This window comes from Didymosphaeria variabile (genome assembly GCF_027946475.1).
Source record: "Didymosphaeria variabile strain IMI 356815 chromosome Unknown scaffold_4, whole genome shotgun sequence".
Taxonomy (NCBI): Eukaryota; Fungi; Ascomycota; class Dothideomycetes; order Pleosporales; family Didymosphaeriaceae; genus Didymosphaeria; species Didymosphaeria variabile.
This window is the reverse complement of record NW_026611623.1, coordinates 3,380,858-3,391,085: the sequence shown is the minus strand read 5'-3', so window position 1 is coordinate 3,391,085 and position 10,228 is coordinate 3,380,858. Positions and strand designations below refer to the sequence as shown.

Below are 10,228 nucleotides of genomic sequence, written 5' to 3'. Positions count from 1 at the left end.
CCCTCCCCTATTCGCATTTGCTTGTAGGCTGGCAGTCAATCGTGATTACCCCCCTCGCATTTCGCATGGCATTGTGTGGCAGACATTGACAATGGCATTCTCGGAACGCGCTGACGACTTGGCTGCGCCGTCAGTGAACACAGCATCGGCTTCCAGCGACAACGTGCAGCAGCGCGGGTGCTACAGCATGCTACAATGTTCCATTGCAGCAGCTTTCCTTCCAGAACGTCACCCAGATGTTGCTGTTGCTATACATAAGCTCGAGGCTGAGCGGGGCTGGCTACCTCCGCCGGATTCCCATGTGGTCGGGAGTACCTTCCACCGTCTATCGTCTATCGTCTATCGTCTATCGTCTATCGTCTATCGTCTATCGTCTATCGTCTGTCGTCTATCGGATCCTGATCTCGTCTATTCCTTGATGCGGTGGCGATACGCGACGATCAACGGGCAGCCCGACCCGAGCTGACGAATCATGTCGTGCAGCTCTCTGGTCAGCGAGAGAAGTGCGCAACCGCGTACGCTGAGGTGCCTCTACGTGTGCTCGTTCAACCAAGTTGTTGAGGCTTATCGTATTCATTTCGCTTGAGATGGGATGTTAACATGTGGCTTGCTTCTGTACCCATTATCACTTGGCGTCGAAAATGGGTTAGGTTTCAGTCACCCCTGGACCAGTAGCTAGTGAATATGCTAACACGAATCAATCCTTCATGAGCGCCTACAAACTCATGACCATATTTTCGCTTCAAGATACCGCTTGGAGGCAGAACCAGCGGTCAGTCCGCGGAGGCAGCGTTGATTCTTCTGGCATAGTCTTCACTGTTTGCGCCTTCCTCCGCGGGTTACTGACTATAGCTCAGAGAAGGGGCAGAATGCTAGGACAACTTATTGCGAATGTCTGCAACCATAACTTGAGACGAACGATACAGCGCTATTAATTCGCTATTCTTACCACACAGCCTGTCGCGATCTGGCACCCTTGACGCTAAAGCATAGAGTTAAGGGCTCTTACATCGCAACTGGTAGGGTGACGCTTATTACCGGAGTACTTCAAAGTGTTGGCAGACTTTTGTAATTCAAGCAATGCAATGCAAAAGAACACTACCATATTGAAGTCAGGCGAGAGCGACCAAATGATAAAATGACACCGGCAATTCCCTATTGTTCTCCACCAAATGCTTCAATTGGATCTTAGGATACATGATTAGCAGCAACACGTACACTGGATCATTCCATGAAGCACATACTCTTAAAGCAACTCTTCAATGGGCCTACCTCCCGAGGCTGTACAGTAGTTGCCAATGTTACACTCTTCTCCATGCCTACTAATGAACGTTTGAACGCTTAGTATAGTGCTACTTGTACCAAATGATACCCAAAATCAACGTCGAGACATAAGAGAATATTCGAAGGCAATTCCGAAGCCTCCAAGTTAGCCCTGCGCATTATCAATAATACGCATCGTCGTCACTATCGGCGTGATTTCTTTGAACGGTGTACGAGTAAAGGCACCCAGGATTTAACCCCCGCGACGCACGGGCCATTCCTGATAACGCAGGTACGAGAGAACTTCGCGACCGGACCACCGCTCAACAGCACGTCACTACCGAAACAAACCGCGCGCTTGCCTCACAAACAGAACGATTTGCTCATTTCGAGCTTGGGCACGAGCAACAGTCAAATGTACGCAAACGACGCACCGGATATAGCCTCGAAACCCTATGTGCGCCTGTTCTAGCGATCCCGCCCTGCCATCAATTCCCGCCCCTCCACCACTGCGGGACCGCCACCCCAACCATGGAGCGGCAAAGGAAACGTGCGTTACAGCTGCGCATGCCTACGCAAGGTACTGACAGAACACAGGAGAGCTGCGCGAGCTCAACATTAGGGCTTGGAATGGAGAACAGGGTATGACACCCTCCTCCTCAATTTCGGTTGTGCTCACACCGCGCAGATGTGTTCCCTGTACAAGCCTCACTCGATTCGTCGATGAAGAAGAATACGGCCTATATCAAGCGTCTACGAACCGGTATCCAAGCATCCGCCCAGTCACAGTTCCTTCAAGACGTACAAACGCTGTCCCTCCACAAGTACCTTTCCGAGATTATCTCTGCGTGCTACGAAGGTCTCTGCAAGCTCAAGACCCCTGCGGAAATCGCAACCGGCGTCGAAGTTGTTAGTGCGCTACACCAGCGCTTCGGGCCGACCGAATTCACTGCATATCTTGGGTGGTATATTGGGCGCGGACTCAGCACTCCGGATAAGTCGCAGCTGAAAACGCTGGCACCAGAAGTCCGCGAGAAGGAAGAGAAGGAGCGCCTCGCTCGCCAAAGGGTCCTGCTACGCGTCGCCACCGAGCTATGGCTTGTCGGTGTATTGCGCAGCTTGGAGGACGTCTCGAGGCCAGAAGAAGCGGGCAAGACCAAGGAGACTGTAAAATTAGTGGAGACCAGCAAAGCTAGGGCAGCTGCAGCCTCGAATGCTGACGCCGAACCGTTTCCACTCGAGGTCCTGAAGGACATGCTAGGGCACGACCGCGAACATGTCAACCTACCTCTGCTCGTAATCTTCGCCAAGGCCTTCTCGTGGGACATACTTGGAGCCAAAACGTCCGCCGCGGAAGGCCGCAAGCATGTCAACGAGGACGGCAGCACCACGACCGACAAGAAAGACGATACTTCGGCGACAGAAGATGATGATGCTGAGACCAAGGACCCTCCAATCATCGGATCCGAACTGCAGCAGCGATTTAAGAACATTCTTGCGCGCTATTTCGAGGACGTAAAGGCGCATCTGTTGCGTGATCAAAAACAATTGACCAATCAAGGACGTAGAAATGCTGAAGCATACGTCAAATCGGGAGAGGTCTTCGAAGATCGCCAGGCGAACTATGAGAAGCAGATGAAGGCCCAGGAAAAGCTCATTGCAAATGCCCAAGTGTTGGCCGATGCCTTGGGGCTCGAGATGCCCGATTTGAAAGAGAAGGACACGTCTGCGGTTACTGGTGATGGCTTGATCGGTCTTGTAAAGACGGGAGAGTATTTGCGTGGTCAAGGCGATGGCGCCGGTATCTGGGAAGACGAAGACGAGCGCCGATTCTACGAGAACCTCATCGACCTGAAGGATCGCGTGCCTGGCATCCTCTTGGAAGAGCCGAAGAAGAAGAAGGCGGACGATGAACAAGTCGGCAAAAAGACCGAGAACAAGACAGAGGCTGATGACAAGGAAAAGCCGGAGGCCAACCCGGAAGCAAAACCTACAGAAGCAGATGATGCATCGACGGCAATTGCGAACAAGTCTGTGGGAGCTCAAGTGGATGCTGTTTTGGCCAAACTGCCTGAACTCAATACTAAAGATGCTGTTGATGGGACAGCAATCGATTTCTGCTTCTTGAACTCCAAAGCTTCCCGCAACCGATTGATTAAAGCTGTGCAAGAGATTCCCAAAGGACGAAGCGATCTACTACCTTTATACTCTAGGCTCATTGCAACCTTGGGCAAATACATGCCGGACGTATCACAAGGTCTTGTCACCTACCTAGACGACGAATTTCGTAGCCTTCAGCGGCGCAAGTCGAAAGATTTTCTCGGTCAGGTCCGAACACAGAACGTTCGCTACCTGGCAGAGTTGACCAAATTCGGGGTCGTCCCTGAGCATGTCATTTTCCACTGTCTTAAAGTCAGCCTAGACGATTTCTCTCGCATGAATATCGAGATCATCTGCAATTTGTTGGAAAACTGCGGTCGTTACCTTCTTCGCAATCCCGATACCTCGCCCCGTATGGCATCGTTCTTGGAGACTCTGCAACGCAAAAAGGGTGCACAGGTTCTTGGTCAACAGGAGCGGATGCTGATTGAAAACGCAATGTACTACGTCAACCCTCCGGAGCGCGCAGCTATCGAGCAAAAGGACAGGACTCCGATTGAGCTCTTCCTTCGAAAGATCATGTACCAGGATCTGACCCGCCGATCGGTGGATAAGACTGTTAGGACGATTCGCAAAATGCATTGGGAAGAGGACGAGGTCGTCAACATTCTGCACAAGATCTTCGTGAAACCAGGCAAGATCAAGTACAGCAATGTCCACCTTCTGGCTATAATACTTGGGACCATCCATCGTTATCACCAAGATTTCACCATTTCCGTTATTGATGATCTCTTAGAATCTATTACGTTTGGCCTCGAATTGAATGATTTCAAGTTCAATCAGCGCAGAATAGCGGAAGTCAAGTATTTAGGAGAGATGTATATCTACCGTTTGGTGGATTCTCCCCTTATCTTCGATGTGCTGTATAAGCTCGTAAATTACGGATGGGAGGGTGGATATGCCCGTCCTGGCATCTACAACCCCTTGGATCTTCCAGACGATTACTTTCGCATCCGCTTGGTATGCAACCTACTGGAGACCTGCGGCATGTACTACGACAAAGGCGCGGCCAAGAAGAAACTCGATTTCTTCTTGTCCTACTTCCAGTACTACGTCAACATTAAGGAGACTCTGCCAATGGACGTTGAATTCATTGTGCAGGATGCATACAGTCTAACACGACCCCAATGGAAGGTTATCATGAACCTGGACGATGCGGCGAAAGCGTTCGGCGAGGCCGTCCAGCAAAATTACCAGGCTTCTTCGGGCGGAAAGGTCGCCGAGCCTGAAGAGGATGAAGGCTCTGCTTCCGATGATGAAGATGGCCCGGATGATGATGACCTTGTCGTGCCAGAAGGAGATGACGAGAAGTCTTCTGGGGAGGAGGGAGAGGTCAGTGCAGAAGGGAACTTTGTAACCATAAACCATGCTAACAGGCTTCAGGAAACCGATGACGACGAACCTGTGAAGCATAGCTCCTCTGATGAGGAGGAGGAGCAGATCATCGTGACGCGACCGGAAGACGAACGGGACCCTGAAGCCGATGCCGAGTTTGATCGCGAGCTCGCGAAGCTCATGTCCGAGAGCGTGGAGTCTCGCAAATTCGAGCGCAAGCCCGTTTTCGACGTTCCACTGCCTATGCGTCGCGCACGTGAGACCGCTGTTGCCGCAGAAGACAGTGGCGTGGAGGCACCTGCCCAACCTATCCCCGGCAACACAGTGAAGTTCTCTCTCCTCAGCAAGCGTGGCAACAAGAATCAGACCCGCTCTATTGATCTCCCATCAGATTCGACGTTCGCTGTTGCTATGCGCAACAAGCAACAAGCTGAACGAGAGGAGCAGCAACGCATCAAGAGTCTCGTCCTCAACTACGATTTGCGTGACGACGATGCAGAGGGTGAATCGCCTTTTCTTTATGACCCCCTTCGACCCAATACCAACAAGACTCGTACTGAAACTCAACAAGGTCTAGACAAGACGCACAACCCCTACGCACAGCCCCGCCTTGACAAGGCCGGCACGAACCGCAGTAATCAGCGATCGCGGAAGCTTCAGCTGAGCGACGTCAATTGGTATGCACCACCTTCTCGTCCACCTCCACATCATCTCAAGACACCCTAAGAAGCTCACGATGCATCGCTGGCCAAACCTACCACGACGTCTGTGCGCTGGGTGGCCTCAGAATGCCGATGTCTTCATAGACATGCTTAGTCGTACATCATCTTCACCAATACGAAGCTGACCACAAGGCCCATACGGGCGCGTTGTCATCTAGGACATGATCTGTATTACAATTCGCAACATCATCCACCTGACTGGTTTTTCACCACTAGAATGCGACGACCCGCCCACTCAGCCTTGAAGGTACCTGTCACCTCTGGGACAGCAGCCATCAATCAGCCAAGCTTACGACTGCCCTTTTCACAGCTCCGGCCTTGAGCTCGCTTACAAAGCCAAGTTGCTCGATACGCACGGAGACGCAGGCCAAGCGAGCTGCTTGCGAGGACGTGTGAAGGGGAGTCATGTGCAGGGAGCTGACTACTAGCCTCACCGTCAAGCGATACCGCACGTGCAGCTCAGCTGCGGAGGTGAGCGACGGTACAGAACTACTTTATCGAGTTTTAGCAAATTGATCACTGTCATTATCGTTGTAACTCATCACAGGTACAATTCTCTTGTGCACCTGCAATCCTGTGTGGCTCTGTAGCTACTATCTAGGAAAGAAATGACAACTCGATCGCTGCGCGACTTGGAAGTTGGAAAGAGTCTTTAACCTCTAGTCGCTCACCGCACTGCCCTCCACATACGTATCCTTGGCAAACCCGCCCTCCACCTTCCTTTCTCTCGCCCATTCCCTAATAGCATCATAATCCCTACACGTATGCGTTGTCCGCGCATCAGCAATCGTCCTTCCCTGGCTCTTACTCCACAACCAAGGGATCGTTGCCGTATCGGCACTACACATCAAAGCCTGCCTCAACTGGTCCAAACAATGCTCGATATGGACATGGGTGTCGTTGACGTAGTACTCCGGATTTAGTCTCTTGCGGATGAGATTCAGGCAGTGGAGTTGGTGGAAGACGTCGAGTCCGGTGACGAAGTGGGAGGGGTTTTCGACGAGTCGAGATGTGGCGTTGGGGAGCTGGGATGCTTCAGAGGGGGTAATCCAGGATATGCCGAAGTCTGAGGGGGCTGTTAGTATACGGGCTCATAAGTAATAGTTATCGAGTCTCGCGGACAACGCGGGAAAATTCAATCGAGGTGTGGGGGCGATAAGATGTAGTAGGCTTACCATATAAGTCCTCCCATGCTTTGTCCACCCGAGGCGAAGGATCTTCCATGTAAATCGTCTTCTTCCCGAGCGATGCATCGAACACGACTGTTTTGTAGCGAACGTGATCTTGAACAGGTGCTGCACATCGGTCAGTATCCGCTACCATTACACTAATTGTCTACAAAGCTTACAATATATCTCTGAGTGGCCGCCACGTGATCTGCTTTGCAACAAAAGCGCAGATGCGAAGACCAAAAGCGAGCCCGCGAACCAAAATACCGATGCAAATAAGAATGACTTATTCTCGTAGAACTTGGTAGGTGCATTAGACCCTCGCATGGTGCCTTCCTCGATATCTGAGGAGCCGTCCCTAGCCGATTCGAGAAGTGGCTCGGAGTGCTCTTCCATGGTGCCACCCATGGTATGAAAGTGCGGAATCAAGTGAACCAGGAATGGTAACGCGCTTGGGTTTGCAATCGGAAATTGGATAGTCGTCGTGTGTCGGGTTCAGAATGTGTCTGGAATGATGCCAGAGCTTGCGGCTCTGTACCTAAGGTAGGTAACAACAGACGTTGGATTCAAGCTCAATGGTCCCCGCACCCTAGGCACTACAGAATGAATAAGCTTTCACGTCATTTTGGAGTCCATAGACCTATCAAACTTTACGACTGATCGCTTATCATCCAACTTGTTGTAGTCAGATCCTTCACATCTAGCCCCATCGGGAAGGTGTAAGACCGGAATTCAGTGTCTCGGGCAGCAACCTCATTCGCCCACGATACGTTTCACAGACTAGGTCCGATCGGGTGGTAATATATTACTGCGTAGATGCTAGGTAGACTTGGAGTGGGACCAATTCGCATATTACTTCCCTCGCTGTACGGACAAACATTGACTAAACCTCAGACAAGGCATCTTCATATCCACTCTTATGTCAGACGTCTTTCTATTCACCTTGGCAAGCCCATGATTTAAAGCCTGTCTGCTACAAGAGTAGCGTGCCGAAGATTCAAGTCCTCTCTTGACTTCGCACATTCATCATTCCGTCTACCTGCCAATTCTACCCGTCTTCCAAGACAAGTCCCCTTCAAGAATCATGCGCGTCACACTATCTCTCATGGCGCTCTCAGCCGTCGTCGCCGCTCTTCCGGCACCCCAGCCCGACTCTGTGAGCGTGGGCGCTACGTACACAGCAAACAACGTGAAGAGGAAAGCATGGGATTACGGGGATGTGGATGCTACGTCCACAGCAAAGAACGTGAAGAGGAAAGCATGGGATTATGGGGATGTGGATGCTACGTACACGTCCAACAACTGGAAGAAGGTTTCCCGCAATAGTGCGGACGTTGATGCCACCTACACGTCTAATAACTGGAAAAAAGTGTCGCGAGACGACGCCGATGTGGACGCTACTTATACGGCGAACAACTGGAAGATAGTCGAAGCTGCACATGTCTAAGCTGGGGAAAATTGTGATTTCGACACGAATGATCTAGGACAGAAAAGGAGGCTCGGTCAGATATTGCAATCGCTGCAGATGAAGTCTTATGACGAAGGTCGCACTTGAAAGATTGATAAAGACAGATTTGACGAGGGTACTTGCACATTCTATTATGTAGTTTGGAAACATTATTCCACGCTATTTTACAGCCACTTGATATGATTGAGCATTCATCGAAGCTGCCAATATTTGTACGAGTAATTGCGCCCTAGCATCCATCGCAATTGGAGATTGTGCCCCAGGCCAGGTGCTTTTTACAATCATGAGTGCATGTTCTGAAGATATCAAATCAGGATTAGGCCATATGTGTTTGCGTGCAGGTGTATTGTGTCTCAATATCCGACTCTAGTACAATCATCTCCTTCCCATCAACCAATCAACCACTCCATTTCAATCACTCTATCATCCACCCTACCACTCCTGCACCTTGCCCTCTCCAGAACCCCGAATACTATCATTAGCCCAATACCTCCCACTCACTCCCCCTACATCCCCAATCGCAAGTCTAACTGGGATCCTAGCCCCTTCCTCCGGTGTCTTCGGAGGCTTTCCAACCTGGTTCCCCATGTCAGTGTTGACCCATCCGGGACAACAGCAATTCACAATAACACGTCCCTCGTTCTCGCGCGCCAAGATCGCGGTGAAAGCGTTCACCGCCGCCTTGGAAACGCTATACGAGCACTGGGACGGAAAGCCGAGCTCAGTGTCTGTGCTGTTAGCCACCGCATTTTCGTACTCGCTCATGAACGTTTCCAGATCCTCAAGCGTGGAGATAGTTCTGTAGCGTTGTGCGAGGGCTGGACTGAAGGGGTCTAGACTCGAGCCGACTGAGGAGAGATTCACTATGCGGCCGGTCTTCGGTGCGAGCAGCGGGAGAACGGCTTTGCAAACATTAAGAGTGCCGCGGTAGTTTGTGTCGAGTGTTTTCTTAGCGTTGGAGGGCGAGAAATGGTCGTCTAGGTTTATGCCGGCGTTGTTGATCAAGATGTCGACTTTCTGGTTGAGGGATTTCAACGAGGAGATGAGGTCTGCGATGCTGGATGAGGAATTTATGTCGAGGGAGGGATATTGTATCTTCTGCATGGAAGAGGTGGCCGGAAGATTAAGGTTTTCGCCTTGACGCGAGGTTGCGTAGAGGATTAAGGGGTGGGACGTCAAGGATGGGTGCGAGAGAAGGGTTGTGCAGATCGCGCGACCGATGCCTCGGTTCGCGCCCTGTTACGATGATGAGCTTTGGGTACGACATATTTAGGAGATGAAAGCGTGAGTTCGTGCTTTGTTGCTGGCGAAGATGTTGTTAGGTGCACAACTAGGTATAGTACCACATGCATGACGTAAAGACCCTTAGAACTAAAATGCTACATCATTTACATAATACGCCACAACGATATGAATTCGAATCCAGAATGTCAAATGACACCATTTTAATGCCAAGCTATTGAAGAATCCTGGTCGTCTTCAGTTATTTTACGTTCGGCATTGACACATTGTCATGATAATCCTCAGTTGGAAATTACGGACATCGAAGAAGATCTATCTATATCACTGTTGGCTATGGCTTGCGATGAATGGGCAATCCTCGTATTGATTGTGGAATTTACGAAGGCAACATGGAACAGCTCGAGAATGGAATGCTCGAGCAAGACCAGCAAGCCGATGATCTGGGACTATATATTCTTAGGGACAGCATTGCTGATTCTATCTGTAAGAGTCTAGACGTCTTACACCCTGCTGAACTTGAGCTATCAGAGATTCTGGGATTATGCCGAATACACGTAGGGTGGAGTGGGCAAAAGTCGTAACGGCGTGGGAGAAGTTCCCGTAGAGGTCGGTCGGTCGTCTTTTGATGGGCGGCTTTCACTGTCTCTCAACAGGCAACGTCAGCAATTCGTATATAGTACCGCATCTCAATAACACAACAGTACACCCTGTGCAGGATTTCACATGGTCACGAATCTTTTCTGTGCAAAGATCCTACAGATAATCTCTCAGTGCGGATGAAATTCCATATGTCTTTCACGTTAAGTCTTATTAATTGAGCTGGGTGCGCTCTACACGGCCTTGCCAAATGGACGTCAGCTTGCGACGCT

General features: G+C 50.6%; 4 protein-coding genes across 4 annotated transcripts; 2 read left to right on the top strand and 2 right to left on the bottom strand.

Annotated features, from left to right (window-relative positions):
• Positions 1-1,794: 1,794 nt before the first annotated feature.
• NMD2 (mRNA decay protein) lies at positions 1,795-5,484 on the top strand (the record flags this gene model as incomplete). Its single annotated transcript, XM_056214771.1, has 4 exons — positions 1,795-1,813; positions 1,861-1,905; positions 1,952-4,755; positions 4,807-5,484. The coding sequence occupies 4 exons, from the start codon at positions 1,795-1,797 to the stop codon at positions 5,482-5,484; spliced, it is 3,546 nt and encodes a 1,181-aa protein (XP_056072038.1).
• A 655-nt stretch (positions 5,485-6,139) lies between these two features.
• On the bottom strand, positions 6,140-7,057 carry N0V89_005997 (uncharacterized protein; the record flags this gene model as incomplete). The annotated part of the gene is made up of 3 exons (XM_056214770.1): positions 6,140-6,546; positions 6,656-6,775; positions 6,829-7,057. The coding sequence occupies 3 exons, from the start codon at positions 7,055-7,057 to the stop codon at positions 6,140-6,142; spliced, it is 756 nt and encodes a 251-aa protein (XP_056072037.1).
• A 676-nt stretch (positions 7,058-7,733) lies between these two features.
• On the top strand, positions 7,734-8,096 carry N0V89_005996 (uncharacterized protein; the record flags this gene model as incomplete). The annotated part of the gene is made up of 1 exon (XM_056214769.1): positions 7,734-8,096. The coding sequence occupies one exon, from the start codon at positions 7,734-7,736 to the stop codon at positions 8,094-8,096; it is 363 nt and encodes a 120-aa protein (XP_056072036.1).
• A 453-nt stretch (positions 8,097-8,549) lies between these two features.
• On the bottom strand, positions 8,550-9,221 carry N0V89_005995 (uncharacterized protein; the record flags this gene model as incomplete). Its single annotated transcript, XM_056214768.1, has 1 exon — positions 8,550-9,221. The coding sequence occupies one exon, from the start codon at positions 9,219-9,221 to the stop codon at positions 8,550-8,552; it is 672 nt and encodes a 223-aa protein (XP_056072035.1).
• Between the last annotated feature and the right edge of the window lie 1,007 nt (positions 9,222-10,228).